Source organism: Lissotriton vulgaris, chromosome 12 (assembly GCF_964263255.1).
Source record: "Lissotriton vulgaris chromosome 12, aLisVul1.2, whole genome shotgun sequence".
NCBI lineage: Eukaryota > Metazoa > Chordata > Amphibia > Caudata > Salamandridae > Lissotriton > Lissotriton vulgaris.
In genome coordinates, this window is record NC_141700.1 from 254,347,130 (window position 1) to 254,369,209 (window position 22,080).

Genomic DNA, 22,080 nt, shown 5'->3' on the forward strand with positions numbered 1-22,080 from the left:
AAACCATGTAGGAAGCAAGGCTTGTAGTGCACAAGAATACTCCTATAAATTATGTGAAAACATTATGTTCAAATTAGGATTACAAATGTAGTTTATTGTTCATCTGCTGACGAAGTTGTGGTACCCACTAGAACAGCTAGTGTAGCAGTAACTCGTAATGATTTCTGATTATTAAAATTAGCTCTCATTCTGGAAGAGGTTCGAGACCCCTAGTTTATGATGTGAAAAATGTGAGGTGTTGCATTGCTTTGATCTGGTTTTGTGGGGTGCGGTGCATCATGCAGGATGGTGGTGTAGGTAGGACCTTCCTTCTGGACGGACTCCAAAAACTCTTCTTATTCAGGTATGCCTAATTAGCAAACCTGACCAATTACCTGTATACCCACTTAACTAACGACCAGTTTCCATTGTGCATAAATGAAACCATCATGTCTATACTATATTTCCTCATAGTCAAATTGTCCAATATTCCAGTGTGATAAAACAATTAAGTCTAGCTGTCTTTCCGAAATTGCATTTGTTGATCACAATTTCTTAAGTACTGGTTGATGTAATCTCTATTCAGTGTTTCTCTTTGATGTACGTTCCCAGTAAATAAATTACAGCATGCCATTTTGCAAGACACATATATATGTACTGATTTTCATTAATGTACCTGTGGTCATGGTTTACTGTACTACACCCTACACTATGCTAATGGACCCTGTAAGTCTTGTCTCTATTGACTGCTGGTTGTGTTTATGTATATGTATATCCTATTAAATGTTGGTTAAAATTGGACCTATTGGTTATCTTTGTACATGGACTGTAAAAAATATTAGCACTGTTATCCATCTTGGTTGATATTTCACGTGCCCACTTAACGTCTGTGCCCCATCTGCCCTTTTGCTTATTGTTGCCTGTGGCACCTCCACACCTTGCCCAGTTGATCTCCTTCGCAGAGGATCCCTTGCGACTTCACGCTTATGTCCACAAGAATTGTTGATGCGCTCTCCTTTAAAGTCCTTTACTTACTATGCTGTCCCCACCCCTCCATCGAATCCAAGCACTTCTCTGGAACAATCTGGAGAAGAGAGAGTGAATGTAGTCAGGCATTCCTTCATCTCTGGTGCTCTAACTGGCCAAAGATGGCCGCGCCTGCCAGCAGAGACAGCTGTGTGAGGTTTCACCAATAGTTGGGAATGGAGAGAAGCCAAATACAAGAAGTGCTACTCACACCTGGGTACTCTTGGGATTCGGCCTCATGGTATTACCAGTGCTCATGCACTGTTCCAACCTTCCATGCTAGTCAGTGCGGCTGGCCCACTCTTAGAAATGAGGGAGGAGGGGTATAGGAAAGAGAGAAAGGAGCCGGTAGGTGTTTCCCGGTTTAGCACACTGAAACCGCGGAGGCTCCATGGATGGCTTGACATTCTCTCTCTGTATCTGGTCAGGAGGGAGAGCATGGACGGAGGATCAATGTTGGTGCAAGTGAGTAAGTTGCCCTTTTGCCCCACCCAGGAAGAAGAAGACCGATCAGTTTCTGAGGGAGGCAGTGGAAACCCGGCTGCGGATGCTCATCCCTTACATCCAGACCTGGCCCCAGGTACACATTCACTCTGAGAGGTTGGTGCACACTGAGGAGTGTACACTAAAAGGTTGGTGCTCACGAAGGTGAACTCATCATACTGGATTTCAGAGCTGAACGTGACACGTGTAACAACAGTACACATTTGGAATCCACCCCTGAGCACACCTTGCCTTATTGCCAAGTCAAATGATATTTACTGTAAGTTATATAGAAAATGACGTGCATTTAATTGAATAATGGTAGTTGTGACAGACACAAGAAATTCAATGTGATCCTTACTGAGAGTAATTTGTTCCGAGGCCTGCACCTTAAGTTGGTTCTTCATAAATACCCACAACATGCTGTGCTTGTTTGCTAATTAGAGGTTGTTCTGAGTCTCCCAGTGAATTGAGGCAATCTTTGAACATCACTAGCACAAAGGAAAAACACTGTTTTTGAAGTATGTGGTATCCTTTTGTTCCAAATGTCACAGCTATTGTGGCTAACCCCTTGCATTATTTACTGCTTGTGTGCCCCTCCACTCATGAGCATGGTGCCCACATACACAATGAGAAATACACATTGGGTGACATATAGGCACACACTCATTTTAAAGTATACATGCCAAAATATTGCTGTACACTGACTCACTCTGAGAAATGAACACTGTTAGAGGTTCGCAGTGAGAGATATACATGGCGCCTGAGTGGCATGTTCACGTGCACACAAGGAGGTTGCAGCACACAGCCTCCCTTACTTAGTAACGCACACTTGTACGTTCCTCACCATCACTCGGGATCAGCATGCTCCAGACTCCAAAGAGACCGACCTGCCCTGGGGAGTGCATACAGAGTCCTACGCAATGCACACCAATAGATTGGTGCTCCCTGATGCAGATGTGCAGTGAATAAGTAGCACTATGCCTCATACTCTGGGATGCACAAAACATTTGTGCACAGTTAAAGTATAAAAGTATAATGTGCACTGAAGGATGACCTCAAGGTAGAAACATAATCTGACACACATTATTAAGTCTGATGGACAGAGTGGAATGCACAGTGAGGTACAAAGAGAAAGCTGGAGCTTGAGTCTGAACTGAGATAACAGTATGATCCCTCCACACCATGATAATTCACAACACAAATCAAAATGGAACAATGAATAAGCCCAGTCTGAAAGTATGACTTTAGTTGTGCATTGTACACTGGTATCCCACTGGTGATCGAAAATATGCATAGACAACTAGTAGGTATGAACAATATTCATTAACATATTTAAAACACAGTAAAGCTAATTTCTGCTTTGTGGTTGATGCACTGATTGATATGCTCAGATAAAAGCTGGGGGGCTGTCTGACTGGGAAAATACATGACACCCTTACACATCCAAATGCACTCGCTGAGGAAAAGAAGTTCTCGGGGGCTGCTGTCATGTGGGAAAAGGCACACCGACTCCCAATCTAGGACAGGCACATACTGAAGAACTGCACTGACTCTTTGAAAGGTCCCCATGAAGGACTTGGAAATGGTTTTGAAAATTCTCTCTGCATACTGTCACTCCTATGTTGAACATGGGAAATGCACAAGAAGTCTCCCCAAAAGAATCCATGAACATTTAAACACCACCTACTCAAAGATGGACGCACTGGGAGTTCAGCTCTGAAAGAATCAGTGCAAAGCAACACGTTAGCAAGCACTCACCAGCACCTTGAATCCCTAAAATGGATACATCTTCGACATTAATACCACTCTTTCCTCACCTGCTGTTTTATAAAACTTTTTTTTTGTTTTACTCTGTATGTCTCTAGGCGCTGAGCGTTCTTCTCCTCCCTCAGAATATCCCCCATGGTCTGAACTTACTCACCTCCATGGTGGATGACATGTGGCACTACGCAGGTGACCAGTCCACTGATGTAAGTGCATAGAGAGAATTGTGGATGTGGCTTGCTGTGCTGTGGACGCGGCTCATGGGCAGGTCTGACCTAGTCTTTCTTGGGTCCTGCAGATGAACTGGTACACCCGCAGAGTGATGCTGGCTGGGATCTACAACACTACAGAGCTGGTGATGGTCCAGGACACTTCGCCTGACTTCGAGGACACATGGCGCTTCCTAGATAACCGAATCAGTGATGCTATGAACCTTGGTCACAGTGCCAAACAGGTATGAAGATGTGCAAGACATGACTGCGGCTCCTTGCAAATGATCACCTTTAACTACAAAACATCCCAACATAAGGAGTGTGAAAGTGGGAGGGTAGACTGTGCTTGTTAAAAAGAATTTACATGTGAAATGTAAATGCCTAGTAGTGTGACTATAGGATAAGTGCAAGTGTGAGCATGTGTGAAATAGAGGTTGGCAGGCTTATCAGGTAAATGGGAATGGTGGCGCGTTATGATGTTACTGGATATTTGTTTAGTGAAGTGTTAACCAAATACTAGGCCCCTTGATCTTGTTCCAGACTTTGGTCTGTGTTTGTGATTCATCCAGTTTAAATTGTCCATGAAGAGGGGCGGTCGGTGGCTACCGAAATTAGTTGTTGTTAGTCTATGATTTCCAGGTTATGAATAAGCCATATGGTGATGTGCCGTTAAGGGGTATGTCTTATGCTGTTCTAAACTATCCTGTGCTCATGTCAACTTTGTAGTAGATTGTCTTATTGCTATGGTTCGGAGAGAGAGTTCGGTCGCGTATTGGTTCCATATTCCAATTCTGTGTCATCTGTCATTCACCTGACACAAATTTGGCTGCTGCCTGGCATGTTGGATTTGCGCACCCGCTTTAACTGAGGGGTCAGTGGAGGAGGTGGAGCCAGCTCACATAACCAACCTGACAGGAATCGTTGAGCTGTTAGAGGATTGGAAGCTGTATTAAGACATGATGCAAGGATCTGTGGATGACCTGCCCACTCCCTCAGTCAAGAAAGGAACTCTACCCAGCTCACTATGTATTATTTTTCACCAATCTGTAGAGGATAGGGAATATTTGATCCTCTGATAAACGCCGGTCAAGATTAGGTTATTGTTTCTTTCCGAATTTGGAAGCACACTGTGTTCTGTCCATTCCATACTTCATGAAGTTCACAGCTTTTGATAGTCTGTTTCTCACCACTTCCTACTGCCCAGCCTGCTTCACTTGTTAAGAAAGCTCAGGTTTTCACTGGCTTGAAAAGACAAGGTTTTTGCCTGATTATAGAATTCTTAGATTAGAGCCCATATTTGTTTCTGGTTCGCTTTAATCTGGTGACCTTGCCATTCTGGAAGCAATAGACATTCGAACAAGACCCTGGTCATCAATCTGTGTCATGTCTGTTATTTCCCTTGAGCATTGCCATTTCTAGAGAAACAAGACCCTGCGTAGCAATCACTATTATATCTGTCATTTCACCACTGTCTCATGCTAATGACTCATTACCTGTTCCTGCGAAAGAGGAGTCGTCTCCTTTTGCGGGGCAGCGAGCCGTGATTGGAGTCGGAGCATCGCTGTTGCTCGCTGCCACCCTCCTGCAGACCCGTTGAAGCATGTGGCAGTGAGTAGACTGCCAGGGGCTCCAGAAGTGCAGCGCTCTGCACCACCCCCGCATTCCCATTCAATCTAGATCAGGGATAGGCCAGCAGCACCATCGCCAGTGGCCATCTGGTGCTCACTGCTGCTGCCCTCCCACAGACCCGTGGAACCTCCGGCGGTGAGTAAAGCCTGCGGCGGCTCTCGCTGCTGCCGCCGCCGCAGACTCCTGCCCCCGCATACCCTTCCAAGCTTACGCGGGGGGTCGAAAGCAGCATCACCAGTGACGCAGCTTCATATGCATGTGGGGGGCGGCAGCAGTGCTCGCTGCTGCCGCCCCCCACGGACCTGTTCAAGCTTACACAGGGGGGAGGTGACAGCAGCATCGCCAGTGACGTGGCCCCTGCAGCTCCACATGCTCGCTATCAACCTCATACATCTCATGAAAAAGTGAGTGTTGCTGGTTATATTTAAATTGTTTTAATTCTTCCAAATATTTACATATTGTTACTCCTAAATGACAGCAGTCTTGTATATGTATGTATGTTATTATTTTACAAATCATATATTTTGCTAGTAAAGCTCAATTACTGCGTCGCTAAATGATGCATGTCTAAAAAGTGTTTCAGCAACATGAAAAGTTTGGAAAGCACTGGTCATTACTAAAATGTTTGAGCCAGATCTGCTGCTTAATATGATGGGCAGTAGGAGTTAGAGCTTCCAAGCTGCCGTGGGCAATTATATGACAAAAGGAAGGCGCATACTTCCTTTGGAAACTTCTACCAGATCCTGACAATTTTGCTCATCCCAACTCTTCTTACTGGTCTCTTAACACCTTTTTATATGAGTTCCTTGCCTCGCGAATCTGCTGTGCGCATAAAGATCTGATTGCAGTCAATAGACCTGATTTGTCCTGTCTGCAGTCTTTAGAGAACCAGGGGGCAGATTCAGGGGTGGCTCTCTTACGGTTACCGCCACCCAACTCAAAGAGAAGATTTAAGGAGTAGAAGTGCTCAGGAATGCTAGTAATGGGAAAATAACTATCTCATCAAGATTGTAAATAGAAGTGAACCACGAGGGGCAATAATAAATTTTTTGCCACTTGAGGGCCTCCTGGAATTCCCGATGATTTGATCCCCGGGTGATCTGGACCGACCCAGAATCTCGTAAGTCCTTCTTTAAGTGTTTGTTGGATAGGATTGTGATCACTCTCGGGCCTGACAGTGACACAAAAGTCCACCAGCCATTCCCATAAGTCGAGAGATAACAATATGTAGTCAAACCTGCTTTTGGTTAGGCCCCTGGTGAACGTATGAGCCCTAATCCGGTCGGAATATGTCCTGCCATTACATGCCCAAACCCTATGTTCAATAGTGAACGGGGCCAATTGCGTGGCCACTGTAGGGCATGTTTTTAAGGGGTGGTCATTCAAACCTGGGATACCCTGGGCTGAGTCCTCCGCTTTCGTAACCAGCGAGATGTAGTCCAACGGCTCAAAGGTGGTATTAAAGTCACCCCCGATGAAGAGCTTTGGTTTATACGGCAAAGACTCTAGGTGATTGTTGAGGACAGACAGAATGGGAGAGGGACAATTGGAACCTGCTCAATGGTTGTAGATGTTATAGATATTAATAGAGGGTCCTTTACTAGCCATGGTAGACAACCCTAAGACATCCGGCAACTCTATTTGAAGAACTTCAGTATTCCACTTACAAAAGATTTTGGCCCATATCAGAAGGGCCCCAGAGGGGTGGCCAGAGGAGGAAGGGAGCTGGTTTACTGAAAAAGTTACAAAACCGGATCAATGAAGTAGCTCTAAGGCTCAGGTCTCCTAGCAGAGATTGATATAATCACCCTATAATGGATCGCCCAGCTTACTTCGTAAGCCAGCCGAATGCCAGGAAAGGATCTGCAGTTGTCCATCGGGACTTGGATGATCCAGTGCAGTGCCTAAGAGACTGTCCCTACCCTTTAAAACAGCATCTGCATTTGCTACCCTACAGGATGGTAAAACTATGGGGGCAGCCTCAATAGGTACCACAACATGGGTGCCTTGTGCAACTACGGATTGCAGTCAGTTCACACCGCTCAACAGTCATTCTCATCTGATGGTGGCCTCCCTTGTTAATGAATCACCAACACTCCTGCTAGTGCTACCAAACACAAGGTTGGATCTCAGTGTTTGTGGTGCAGATCTCTCGAGCTTCAATTGTCAGCAACCCATCTAGGATCTCCCTAGAACTTATCGATTAACACATTGATGGTGTCACACGGCTCAAACTCTGAGAAGTATCTACAGACACTCAGGATATCCTGCATTATGATCGACTTACACTTATAAAGGCCCCTTAACCGATACAAAACTTTAAGTAGAGAATCCCTGTCCTCAAAATATTCCCTGCCCAATTTTGGTACATTAGCTAACTTGAAGATGTATCAGCCCTCACTAGTCAGGGGTGGATTTGTTTCTCTTGACAGGTAAAACCACAAATGTCACTATACAAGAATCCGGCCTGATTCCCTCTTCTGTATGTCAATCCCGAAGAACTAGAGTACAGGTGAAGTTTAATGTGATCTTCAATATATGGCATGCCAAGCTTTAGATGGCATGTAAATGTGGAGCAGCTTGTCAGCACAACCAACACTTTTAAGGCACTGATTTTTCACCTTCTGGAGAATATTTACATTTACCCGCACCATAACAAACTGCTGATATGCACTTAGCCTAGAAATAGTAGTCATCTCTTTCAAAGGCATCGTGCCTAGCCTCGCTGCGAATCTAAACAGCACTCAAAACCTCCTGATATCACCTGAGGGAACCCAATTGTTTCAATCCCTACAATACATACCTAAATAAGGTATCAATATTTGAGAATGGTAACAAGACTTCTTAGCTGGACCTTTGCTCATACTCTGCTTTACTAAGGTTAGCATTCAGACCTAGGTTATCCATAAAGATATTAAAATTAAGACCTTGTAATCCAGGCCCTGAGAAAGCCAAAAAAAGCGGAGTCCTCGGCATAGAACAAAACAAGCAGAGGAGACAGGCCTATTTGGGACTTATCTCTCTCCCATCTGCTAGGAGTTTCTTCATATTATTTACCTAGTGAATAAAGAGGAAGGGAGACAAAATACAACCCTGCCAACCTCCCCGACAAATTGCAAACAGCTCAGTACTTTCACCGTCCCTTCCATATTGCACACTAGTCTTGGTACTTATATACAGCTGTCTCAAAAAAAGGAACCATAGAATCATTGACCCCCCCCCATCATCCTGCCCATGAGTGCCCATTCCCCACAACTTAGAATGGATTACGCAGTCAAAGGCACTCAATAGATCAATAAATGCAAAATAGATGGATCCTTTTTTAACCAGGGTATATTTGTTGATTGAAAGATTTAAGTTCAAACCTTGTTCAATGGTACCGATACCTTTGTGGAAACCATACATCACGTGATATTTTGCCTCGTTTTCAAATCTCGACACCATCATTCGCCCCACTACCTTTAGTGTTGCATCAAGTAGGCAGATATACGTATATCAATTTGGATCTAAAATGTTCCCTTTTTTTTTTTTAATCGGGACAAATATTGATTAAATCCAGGTGGTAAGCGGGTCCTTTCTTGAAACAGCTTTCAGCAAGATGGGTAATAAAGGGGCACACAGACCTATATTTTCTATAAGCATGTCTAATGGAACCCCATCCCTCCTGGTGCTTTCCTTTTTCTACAGCTTTTTGTAGTGCTAATGACCTCCCCTAGGTCAAAGAAGAGAGGGTAAGGTGTTCCTACTTCATCACATTGACCCTTCTCCGCTAAAGAAGTACCATTCTCGTTTATGGGCAGAGAATAAATAAAGGAAAAATGATCAACTGAATTGTGTGGGGGAATTAAGGTTGCAATAATTGGGCTGGTGGACTCTCTAAAATAGGGTGCATTAATGACTCTCCAAAATGCAGTTTTATCCCTCTGTTTGTTAGCTTCAGATAAAGCCTCTCATGCTTAGTCCTTGATTATTTTTGTTCCATATAGAAAGAGTATTTTTTTAAAGTCTATATATTTTCACTAATCTAACATCTCTTGGAAAATAATTTAATTCTTTTTAAGCGTACTATGGTCCTTTGTGCAGGCTGTGGGAAATCATCTGTCTGTCTTTACTTAACATTTAGATGCACGTCTTGTAAGTGCTGATTATTTAATGTTATAATATCCAATTTGAAAGTTTTACTAAATCACCACCAGTTGTGTTGTCTAAGCAAATGTCCACTTAATCCTTCTACTCTCTCATGCTCGCGAAAAATGATTCTGTATCAATTCTGTTCTACTTTAATGCAAGGCCATTCCCTTTCCCTACCTCATGACCTTGGCTTGACATCTATGGCATATCTGTTAAATGGACTAGCTTAAGATCCATCGTTAAGGGATCACTCAAGCACATCGGGAGAATCTGAAAATTGTATATATTTTTCAATCACAAAAATGTAATCAATTGTTCGAGGATTACCTTATCCGAAAAATGTTGAGGGGTGGGTTAGGACAGAAGTGTCATTTGCAAAATTCAATTAAATGTAAAAATAATTTAACACCTCACCATAAGCATTGGAAATTAAATGAGTTCAATCACCCCCTGCCTCTGTGTTTGTCAAACGACAAACCTCCTTCGCTGTCAACTTAATCACATGCACATTTGAGTCATCTGGCCAGTGTGTACATCTTTCCCTAAAGTTTGTATTAACCGATTCAAATGTCTTTCCAAAACCAAGATTACATTAACTCTTGTGTAGTTAAATATGTTAGATTAATCCATCCAGAGCACTACAAAGGTAAAGTAATTTTGATCTGATTTTGCAGATCACATTTTTATCTTTTTCAAACATATGTACCTAAAACTTGTTGTTACGTGGCTCACTGAACCAAAGTCTCTTGACATAGATCAAAAAGCCACAGTCTGTTGACACGCAGGTCAGTAGATGATATGCACAGCCGCCACGTGTTTCGTCGTTTTGACGACTTTTTCAAGGCTGTTAACAAAATCAATAAGAATAAAAGGCATTACATACTAATAAACCATATTGTTTCAGTATATCCTTGTGTATTACAAAAAAATTATATGTCGCACTCTTATCCCAACACCACACTGAAAAATTAAGTGATGGATACCACAGAGGCCGTTTAAGTTACCATACCCCATTGAGGATACTGCTGGCGAAAATATATTAATAAAAGGAAATCTTGATCGGTGAACATAAGTGAGAAGATGGAAAACATAGCCACCTCGTGATAACAACTTCATTGTGTTGTGGAAACGTGCACGGAACAGATTTTTCATTTGAGACACAGAATGACTCATTCTATGTCTCAGATAAAAGAGATTGTTTCGTAGCGTACTCGTGCTCAGGCACCATACCCACTCTGTCTTCTCTGTTTCAATGTGTTTGTCTCAAGCAGTGCTTGTGTAGACCCTCTCTTTTCGAAACCTAGATATCTGCTTCAATATCCTGCTTCCCTTTTCTCTTCCTTGAACATTATTTTGGCAAAAGGCTAAACATAGAAATCTGGACTGTGTGCACTAAACGACTGGGGAATACATTGTTCTTTCTTTTTAGGTGAAGTCGACAGGTGAAGCATTGGTGCAGGGTCTAATGGGAGCTGCAGTCACGGTAGGTTTCAACCAAACACTTCTTACAGACCGCGTACTATCTTCATTCATCAAATGAAATCATTCTTAGGATCTTTAATTCGTAGCCCTAGTAAAGATTCTCATTTATGTTTAAGAGAGGCTATCCTGCAAGGGTTCTAGAGCAGTTTGTGCCAAAGTCTTATTGAGTATGGGAGAGGTGATGTTATTGTATGATAAGAACTTTTGTTGCTTCAGCTGATCTATTCTGCAGTTCAGTTTTTACCTTCCAACAAGCCCCCTTCACTAGGCTTTTTGTGTGCTTCTGCTTTGCAACACCATTATGTAGGCCAGACATAGTCACTACCACACCGCCCCCACTATGCTTGTTGCTAAGACTAATCTCAGTTCACAGCATAACACAACCATTTTAGAAAGAGGGTCCGAGGGTAGGTTTAGAGACCACATACCTCAATCATACAGTTAATACACAAAAAGGTGATTGTGGGTCTAGGAAAAAAGTGTTAGATTGAGCCTGCCAAATCTAACACTTTTTTCCTAGACCCACAATCACCTTTTTGTGTATAATCTCAGTTCACACCAGGGATACATCCTTTATCTGGCAAAGCCAGAATTCGGTCTGTTTCAACAAATCACACAATCTGTTTCTTTCTTAAATCCAACCTGGTCAAACAGCATATTCCTTCTGGAAGCCTGAAGCTTGATGTCTACTTAGATCTCAAGCACCTCATTGGTTCAGACTTACAGCTTGACTTCTACAGTGATTCCCAACGCGGCCCTTCAGCTTCAGGCTGGAAGCTGAGCCTGCATTTTAACCCAAGCACACCCTCAGCCTCCCTTTCATTCCCCTGACCACCAACTCTTCTCTTTTTCTAGCTTGATGTGGACTCAAATGTTGGGGAACTGCCATATTGCTAATATAGTTTCATGCTTTTTTGACAGCTGAAGAACATGACAGGACTGAACCAGCGCCGATGAAGGGAGTGAGAAGAGTGCTGACATAGGCCCTCTGTCTCACCAGGACTCCAGCTCATCTCCATGAAGCACAGTTCTCTTCATCATCATCCTGCTGATCTGCATCATAGCTTAAACCGCCCTTAGAAATATACATGGGACAAAATCTGCAAAGCTTGTGCGCTCGCTTCCGCTCACATTTCCTACCACCCTGGCCCACCCAGTATGTCATTCACCCAAGACAGACCTTTGTTATGCTGTTTGTGTTGCTCAGTTTCTTTCTTACCTCCGGTGCAGGGGGAAACGTATGTGAACCCAGATTCCGGACATTTGTAACCCCGTGGGGTCACAGGCTGTACCACTGACATGTGCACATGTTGTGCTTTGGAAACGCAGTTGTGTAATATATATTAAAAATGACCATATTGAATGTGTTTGTTCCATGGTCAGTGATTACTACTTGTGGTGATGCTTGTTGAGCTCTTGTCTCAGCTGGGTTGATTTTCTTGGCTGCTTTAGTCACTATTGCCAAATAGCAGTTTCAGGTTTCGCACTGGTCCAACAAGCTTTTGACGTTTGCTGATGCAGAAAAGCTCTATAATAGTTTTTCTGTCTTTTTTAACTGTTATCCAGTGATTTGTTGGTCAGAAAAAAACTATTGGTCTAAAGGATTATGTACAACTTGCCCAAAGCATACCCTCCGATATGTTGCGAGCGTGCATGATTAGCGTGATTTTATTCAAAAAGAGTAGGTGTGCTTCTTCCAAATAGTTGACACTCGTTTTGCTTTTTTTTACCCATTAAGAAAATGGTGATTTCTAGCAGGTAGATCTGCACCAAAAGTGAACACTGCAGTAAGTCACATGATTACGAATAATAAAAAAAATATATATATATATTACATATTACCTACTGGCGATAGCCAGTAGGTCTATATAGTTAGGACCTAGTTACCATAGGAAATGCCGAACATTCTATTGGGAATAACTTTGGCGCTGATTGAGGGATCTGCCTGTAATATTCCTTAAATTTGCCTCGCTGCGCTCCGCTCCTTACCTGGAAGTTTCGAGGAGATTCGTCAAGCGGGTGCTGAGAAAAAAGGGGGGTCCCAAAACGTGTTTTCCCCATGTTAATTTCCATAGGGACATTCTGACAAGGCTACAGCTCGAACGGCTGAATAGAATTACACCATATTTGGCAAAATGGTAGGGAATGATATGGAGCAGTGCCTTTTGTATGTCTGGTGTAAATCTCTCCAATAGTTTATGAGAAAATTGAATGTGAAATTGAGTCCAATGCAATTTTCCATTGGACCTTTAGACACCGCTACAGCCCGAACGGCTGAATGGAATTACTGCAAACTTGGCAAAATGGTAGAGCCTGGTATGACGAAGTGCCTTTTGTATATTTGGTGAAAATCCCTTCAGTAATTGTTGAGAAAATCGACTTTTTTCAAATTCTATATCTATAGGCGGGACCCGGTGCGTGCCCGTGCGTGCACCGTCCTTGCACTGTCCTTAAATGTGCGCGGACCTTAGCGTGCGCGAGCTGCATGCTGATTGGCTGCCAATGTCTGTCAACATTCCAAAACAGAAATTGTTGGCAGCCATCTTGTGCCTCTGTAGACTGAGGCACATGAAAGCAGAAGAACAAACGTGTAGAACTCAAAAAGGGGGCAGGGTAGAAGTACCCTGACCCCCTAGGCCTGCTCAGGGGGTCCAACAAGGACCCCCAGGCCCAAAAAAAAATTGGGGGGGGGGGGTAAATCTCGGGTCCGCGCACGGTGCACGCACCCTGCGATTTTTCAAAAAAAATATTTTGTTTTTAAAAAAAAACAATTGGGGGGGGGGGGCCTGGGGGGGGTCCTTGTGGCATCCCCTGAGCAGGCCTAGGGGGTCAGGGTGCTTCTACCCTGCCCCCTTTGCGTGTTTTGCACCTTTGTTTCACTGCTTTCTTGTGCCTAGGTTCTACCGAGTCGCAAGATGGCTACCAACACTTCCTGGTTTGGAGTGTTGACAGTGGCAGCCAATCAGCATGCCTTTCACAGGAAAGCGGTACAAAAGGGGGTGGTGATGGACGGAGCATCTGAATCAATCAAACACTCACACCCAGTCAAAAGATCTGGGTTTAATCCATCACCGTTCTTTAGCCCACTCTGCCACCCCAGTTCAGACATGGCTATATGCAAATCAGTCTGACCCTGTGCCTCATGGGAACAGTCCAGCCCGAACTGCCAAGCCATGTCTTCCCTGGACCGGAAACAAGCTTCCGAGGACCGGTTTCTGGCATTCCAGCCGTCTTCAGCCCGGCTTGCTTGAATCCAGTGGCAAAGTGAGCAAGAGACTCACGTCTGAGCATACCCTGCATGGCGGCCAAAAGCGGTACAAAAGGGGGTGGTGATGGACGGAGCATCTGAATCAATCAAATGCCAGAAACCGGTCCTCGGAAGCTTGTTTCCGGTCAAGGGAAGACATGGCTTGGCAGTTCGGGCTGGACTGTTCCCATGAGGCACAGGGTCAGACTGATTTGCATATGGCCATGTCTGAACTGGGGTGGCAGAGTGGGCTAAAGAACGGTGATGGATTAAACCCAGATCTTTTGACTGAGTGTGAGTGTTTGATTGATTCAGATGCTCCGTCCATCACCACCCCCTTTTGTACAGCTTTTGGCCGCCATAAGTGTGTCAGGGTATGCTCAGACGTGAGTCCCTTGCTCACTTTGCCACTGGATTCAAGCAAGCCGGGCTGAAGACGGCTGGAATGCCAAAAACTGGTCCTCGGAAGCTTGTTTCCCGTCCAGGGAAGACATGGCTTGGCAGTTTGGGCTGGATTTTTCCCATGAGGCACAGGGTCAGACTGATTTGCATATGGCCATGTCTGAACTGGGGTGGCAGAGTGGGCTAAAGAACGGTGATGGATTAAACCCAGATCTTTTGACTGGGTGTGAGTGTTTGATTGATTCAGATGCTCCGTCCATCACCACCCCCTTTTGTACCGCATAATTGCTTGCGGCACTGCATACTTTTGTTATAGATGAGGCAGATGCTGAGTCCTATGACCTCATGAAGGACACCATGATTGAGGGCTTTAGACTCAACACTGAGGAATACAGGATCAGATTCAGGGAAACTCGTTTTTAAAACTTCAAGTCAGACCTTGGTATATTTTGTAGCCTTTTCAATGAAAACGCTAGGTGGCTGGTTGAAAGGTAACAATATGCAAAACTCCGATGGGCTTTATAATCCTATTATGAAAGAGCATCTGTTGAGTAATTGTGATCCTGAGCAATTACATCAGTAACTAGTAGACCTAGGTCCACCCTCTCCTCAAGAGTTTGTGAAGAAGGCAGAGCACTGGGTCAAGACAGGGGTAACTTAGACAACTCATGGTGGGAGTGACCAAAAGAAAGGGGTTGCTAAGCCTCCCCCACCCGGGAAAGATGGTGAATAGTTGAAAAATAGGACCAAGAGTCTTCTCAAGGCCCCCTAAAACCTGTTCATAAGGGTGGGCCCGAGCCAATACACAGTCTAAGGGTGGGTAATAGGGTAAGAACTGGGATCCTAAGAAGGCATGGTGCTTTAAATGCAAGGCCGGTGGGCACCAAATTAAAGACCCTGTGTTAGAAATGGGATTTCTGGTTGGCTGAGGCTTGCGCCAAAGCCAGGCAGAAACCACCACTCTAATCAGGGCAAGGGAGTTACGCGCCAAGAATAATCCCTGCCCACCCCCTTGGCAACGTGACACAAGCAGTAAGGCTTATCCCGGAGGCAATGTGTAAAGCATTTGCGCACGCACCCACCAGCAACAACATCCCAGGCCCCCCACAAAAGGAACTCCACCCGAGGTTATATCAAAAATAGCCTTTGTATTCTCAAAACACATTAGAATAGTAAACACATACTCTACACTGTGCCAACTGGCACTGGGCAATATTTACAAGGGATTATGTACACATGACAGGGCCACGTGGGCCACTGTCAGAATCAGCACTTGGTAAAGAAAAAGTAAAAGAATATATGAACTTAGAACACAGCTAGTAATCACTGGCAGACTATTCTCAGCGTCAACCTGTATTATGAATCATAACAGACACAGTATCCCACAAGTCTAAATACATTAGACCCTAACCACCTAAGTAAAAATTACACTAGGGGCGTAAATCACACCGGGAAAATATAATCTCCCTAACACCAACCTAAACAGATAAAACAACCTCCTATGCATAAACCATATCTCAGAGGCATCAAACAGGGTGCTCAAAACATAGGATACACAATACATTTCCTAGCACCCAAAAGCATTAGCACATAAATCACATTAGGGCCTGCACCCTATAAATGTAACCATCCCCCCTGACCAACTGGCCATCTAAAAAGGGGCTCAAATGCCCTATGTCCATAGAGTCAGGGCTGCTGCCTAAGCAGCGAAAGTCAAGTTTGCGCCACTGCGCCAAAACCTAAACGTTGCAGCTGCCCTCTACTTGCTGGGCAGCTGAGAACAAGAACTGGAGGCCTAAACGCTGCAGCTGGCACTAAGTGATGCGCAGCTGTGGAGGCCAAGGTGGGGCGAAGGAGTGCGTCTCACTCCTGAGTCCAAAAGAACCTGTCCCTTGAAAGAAATACCTAAACGGCGCAGCTGCCCACTACTTGCTGGGCAGCTGTGAAAGTCACAAATGCGACATGGGCTCTCACTGGCCCTTAGGAATAAAACTGCGCCCAAACGTTGGGCAAGAACATGGGCTTTTAAAAGAAATATAGCCCCCACTGGAGCCATCTAGGCTCAGGAATCAATGCTGCGCCCGTTGGAGCCCTTTAGGCTCTGGAAATCAAATGTGCCCCCAAAGGGTGGAGCACACGGGCTCTGGGGGAACACAGCCCCCCGGGACCCTGGAAACAGAAGATGGCCTTTGGTGGAGCCATTCAGGCTCGGGCAACCCTGGGCAACATGTGGAGCCATCTGGCTCCTAAAATAGAGATTCCCCCATCGTTGGAGCCACGCATGGGCTCAAGAACACAACATGCCCCACGCTGGAGCGGCCCGCTGCCAGGTAGGGCCGCTCATAAGAACTCTCTCTGTCCCTGTGCCTTCAAGGCACCACAACCCTGGGCAACATGTAGAGCCATCTGGCTCCTAAAATAGAGATTCCCCCATCATTGGAGCTACGCATGGGCTCGAGAACACAACATGCCCCACGCTGGAGCGGCCCGCTGCCAGGCAGGGCCGCTCATAAGAACTCTCGCTGTCCCTTTGCCTTCAAGGCACCATTATGCACACCGGAGCTTCCCCCCCAGCCCTTCAACACTCACCGGGCTGTTCTCTGGCGGGGGGGGGGGGGCTCCTCCGGGTGGTAGCACGCAGGGCTCTCCCTTACTCTCTGGAGCCCCGCCTTCACACCTGCCGCGCTTCTTCCGGTCCCCCGTCTCGGGACCGGGACTTCAGGATTGAGCCAGCGAGGCTCTCGAAGACTCTCACTGGCTCCCGGGGCGTGCGCGGGGCTTCCTCAGTGAAACCGGAAGTCCCGCCCACCCCCAGGTAGACAGCTGCCTGACTTCCCGCGGCGGCATCTCTTTTCCCCGCAGTACCAAGGGGTAGGCATCCTTGGTTAGAAAAATAAAGTTAGGAGCGGGGTGGGCACCTGCTTGGGCTCACAAACGGGGTGGGCACCCGTATGAATTTATCAAATAATTTGAAGATGCAGGGTGGGCACCTGCGCACTTAGAGACGCAAATAAGCGGGGTGGGCACCCGTATGAATTTATCAAATAATTTGAAGATGCAGGGTGGGCACCTGCGCACTTAGAGACGCAAAAAAGCGGGGTGGGCACCCGTATGAATTTATAAAATAATTCGAAGATGCAGGGTGGGCACCTGCGCACTTAGAGACGCAAATAAGCGGGGTGGGCACCCGCGCTGCAATAATAAATGCAGCAATGAGGGGTAGGCTCCCTCAATAACAGGGCAATTTAAAATAAATCGCTTCCCAGGTGCTAAGGGTAAAAGAAATCCCACTTTAACAGAGTAACTAGAGCAACAAGAGTCCCAATAAGTCTTGGACATCAAAGATGGAGCAAAACAGCTCCCAGCAAGGAAAATCCTCCAGGCATCCAGGGGCTGGGCAGGGCCCAGGGAGGCAAGCCTTCCCCAGGGCCCTAGCAGCAGCGCGCCCTTGGTAGATTCAAGTCAGGAACAAGAAAATTTTCATGGTATCACAGCCCCTCTTTTATACACAAAATCCTCTGTCTCCAAAGGTGCAGGCAAGGGGCGAACCAGATGCAACTGGTTCTTGAGCACTTTGTTTTGCTCAGCCCCTCTCCCTATTCACAGGACAGGCCAGTGTAATCAGACACAGCACAGGGGGTGGAGCCAGAATTGTGGAGGGAAGGCCCAGCCCTATTCAGGTCCCAGGTGCAACTCCTCCCTCACATCAACATGCAGATCCCCCTATTCACCACCGGGCAGACCCATCCTGACTCCTGGAGCCAAGCACACCAGCCAGCTCCAGCCAATCACAAGCCAGACAGTCAATTCACTTTCACTGCACAGACATGCCAACTTCTAAAAGTGGCACTTCTCCACTAGACACAATAAATCTGCGCACATCATCGCGCAGCATTACATCTCACGAGTTCACATATGCCAAACTCGCCACACATCAGGAACTACCATGGACACACATATTCCCCATGCATTCCTAGGGGAGGGCAGGCCAATCTCACCACACGCACTCAGAGAGCTCATGCACTTTACACTGGGCCACAGTGCTAAAGTGTGCAGAAGCCAGAAATCACTATCATAATGTCAGAGTTCAAAGCAAAAAGTTCAGGGGTGAACCTGCCAAAAGGGCAAAGTCCAACACCCTAGCTGTCCCAACTAAAAAGAGTCCCCCTAGTGCACTGGCAGTAAACGCAGTATTAAGTCTCCAAATGGGATCCTAAGGGAGTCCTGACCATGTCAAAGAGCTGTAGTCTCAGAGGGTGGGGTGGAGGTAGCTGCCCTGGCTGTCTGGCCCACTAACATGGAAAAATACAAACAGCCTCCTATAAATGGAATCAGAGTTGTAGCCCTGAGAGATCCAGCTGCAAGTGTCACCATTGTGGCTGAAAAACTGGTAACCCCAAGACAATACTCGACTGGTGAGACATTCACAGTCCTCAATGCTGATAATCAGGCTAAGGTCCATCCCATGGCAATGGTCTCCTTAGAATGGGGAGGGGTTATTGGCCAAAAGAAGGTGGTGATATCCTCCGCAATTTCTCTAGACTGTCTCCTAGGCAATAATCTGGAGTCCTCAGCATGGGGTGAGGTCAAAAGAAAGACCCCTGCCGCTATGCTGGGTATACCTGAATGGGTGTGTGTCAAAACAAAGCACAAGCAAAGCCCAAGGTGAAAAAGAAGAGTTGGAGCCTGGAATAATGCTCCACCCTTCTAAGAGAAATGTCAGGAAGCTTGGGAAACTAGCTTAAAATCAACCACAAGCTCAGGTCCCCTCTCCTACGGGAGAAGACCTGTCAGCCCCAGAGGGAACTGAACCCCAGGAACTTGGGTGGTACACTGCAGAGCTCATAGGTTCAGTGGGACCCTTAGGGAAGAGCTGTGTCAGGAACAGAGGACCTGGCTCACACTTGAAAGCCTGAGACCGCATGCTGCTGATCAGAAAAATGGAGAGGTCAATGGCTCCTACAGAACCTATTGAGAGGAGGGACTCCTTTACACTGAGGCCAGAGACCCCAAACATGGTGTCACCTTGATTAATGACATCCCCCTAACTGGTCATCATGGCCAGGCCAAAACATGGAGTAAGTTAGTTACCTACTTCTACTGGCAAGGTATGTCCCAGAAGGAGTTTTTGAAGTCCTATGCCTCCTGCCAAGCCAGTGGCAAAGCAGGTGGCCACCCAAAGCCCCCCTTAATTCCACTTACAGTGATTGGGGTTCCCTTTTGAAATGGTGGGAGTTGACATTGTTGGCCCCCTAGACACTCCAACAGCATCAGGGAACATATGTATACTGGTAGTGGTGGATCATGCCGCCAGGTACCATGAAGCAATACCCCTCAGGACTAGTACTGCAGTGGCTAGGGCCCTTATTGGTATCTTTACCAGAGTGGGTGTTCCTAAGGAGGTAGTGTCAGACAGAAGTACAAACTTCATGTCTGGACACCTAAGACATATGTGGGCTGAATGTGGGGTGGCATACAAGTTTACCACCCCATATCACCCACAAACAAAAGGTTTAGTTGAGAGATGCAAAAAATAACACGAAAGGTATGATTGGTGGACTCCCTGAAAAACTCAGGAGATGGGATTTCTTACTGCCATGCTTGCTTTTTACCTACAGAGAAGTATCACAGAAGGGAGTAGTTACTTCCCTCTTTGAATGAATGAATACAACGTTTTTGTCTGATAAATTAAAATAACCACAAAGTGATACATTACAGTACATCTCCAGCTATTCAGCATATACTATTCCTGTATAGACCATGGATCTTTGACAATTGTTATTAAAACTAATACAAAACTCATCAAGGTTAAAAATAAAACTACATTTGTCCTAGCTGGCAGAAAACCTTGTGGGTTAGTTAAAAGTGCCAAGTACTTGAAATTCTGTATGGTCTTCGTGTAAAGGGACCATTGTGTCTAGTGAAAGAAGGCTGGGAGAGACTTCTCAATGAGCCTAAACAAGACATAGTGGACTATTTACTCGGCCTTCGTTCCAGAATGGTACATGGAAAAAACATCCAAAAACCATGAGGTCAGCCAAGAGCTTCAGAAGCTCTGGTATAATCAAAAGGCTGAATTGGTGAACTAACAACCAAGGACTAAGGTGTGGATTGTGGAGCCTGTGGCTCCTAGGACCCGAAGGGGACAAATGAAGTAGACTCTACCCCATCCTTGACAGAAAAAGGGAGGTCACCTATCTGGTGGACCTTGGCACTTGCAGGAAGCCCAAAATGGTCATCCATGTGAACCACCTTTAACCTTATCATGACAGGGCTGATGTGGCCATGCTGATGGTCACCGATGAGGATCAGGAGGAAGAGTGAACTTGTCCCTGCCCCCTTCTCTCACAACCCTAAAGACAGGTCAGTTTAAGGAGTTGTATTTTCATCAGCTTCTCGGCTCACTGCAGGCAAGCCCTGCAACAGTATTCTTCTCATTGATCCCTGGTCAGACCAGCTGGTATTCCCATGATGTGGACACTGGAGAAATCCTACCTATCAAAAATGAAATCTAGGTGCAGTCTGACCAAGTCAAAGAGGGCATCAAAGCTGAAGTAAGCAAGATGCTGGAATTTGGAGTCCTACAATCCTTGAGGTGCCACTGGGCCAGCCCAGTTATCTTAGTTGACAAACCTCACACCAAGGGTGGTATAAAGGTGCTGAGATTGTGTAATGTAATGTATGTATACTTGTAAAGCGCACTGTTACCTCGTTACGTGGCGTCCTGGCGCTGTATACCGCTGGGGAACCCGTCCTGGTTTTCCCTGTGAGAGGGCACCCCCAAGGTGAAGCTAGGCATCCCCGGCGCTGCTGGGGCCGTTGTGGAGATTAAGCAAGCTATTGCCCAGAGTTGCAGAGTGGGACCCATGGTTAGCGTAGGCACCTAGGCGAGAATTATCGAGTCCGCGGACATTGACCCAAGACCCTGCCGCGTCGGGAATTGAACCCTGGTCCCGGGCCGACTTCTGCTTCAGGGTCTGCCGCTTCTAACCAGTGAGCCACACTTCTCCACTTCTCTTGTGTGTACTGTAGGGGCCTCAATGCAGTAACCAAGACAGATGCACACCAAATTCCTAGGGCTGATAAATGAATCGACAGGTTAGGGGCAGCCACATTTTTCAGTACTTTGAATTTGACATCAGGGTACTGGCAGATTGGTCTGACTCCAGGAGCAAAAAAAGGAATCTGCATTCTCAATCCCAGATGGGCATTACCAGATCACTGTTATGCCCTATGGACTAAAGAATGCCCCTTCTACCTTCCAAAGGTTGGCGAACAAAGTCCTTGCTGGGTTGGAGGCTTTTAGTGCAGCATATCTTGATGATATTGCGGTCTATGGCTACACTTGGCAGGGTCACATGATACACCTTGAGAAAGTCTTGAGGCACTGCAAAATGCAGGCCTCACTATCGTAGGTAAGCAAGCGTCAGAAAGTGCAGGGCTCTGTGGTATACTTGTAGTTGGAGGCCAAGTTCAACTCTTAAAACCCAAGGTCCAGACAAATGTGGCCTGGGTAGCTCCAACTAACCAGATTCAAGTAAGGGTATTTCTTGGTTTGACTGGGTACTACAAGAGGTTTGTGAAGGGGTATGGGTCCATTGTGTGGGAGCGAATTGTGAAGGAAAATGACCTTTTTGACATGGTCACTCCCACTTTTTTTGCATGGTATTTGATGTGAGTTCGACTGGATGTGCCCTGGGAACCCAGGGCCAGATCTTTTTC

At 45.9% G+C, this 22,080-nt stretch overlaps 1 protein-coding gene across 1 annotated transcript in view; it reads left to right on the forward strand.

Annotated features, from left to right (window-relative positions):
- Positions 1-12,072, forward strand: part of COQ9 (coenzyme Q9) — an 85,960-nt gene extending 73,888 nt beyond the window's left edge. Inside the window, exons 5-9 of the mRNA XM_086947784.1 lie at positions 1,501-1,585; positions 3,357-3,461; positions 3,554-3,709; positions 10,657-10,710; positions 11,631-12,072. Coding sequence (XP_086803910.1) covers positions 1,501-1,585; positions 3,357-3,461; positions 3,554-3,709; positions 10,657-10,710; positions 11,631-11,666 — 436 coding nt within the window. The 3' untranslated portion in view covers positions 11,667-12,072. The remainder of the gene's footprint in view (positions 1-1,500; positions 1,586-3,356; positions 3,462-3,553; positions 3,710-10,656; positions 10,711-11,630) is intronic.
- The last annotated feature ends 10,008 nt before the right edge of the window (positions 12,073-22,080 follow it).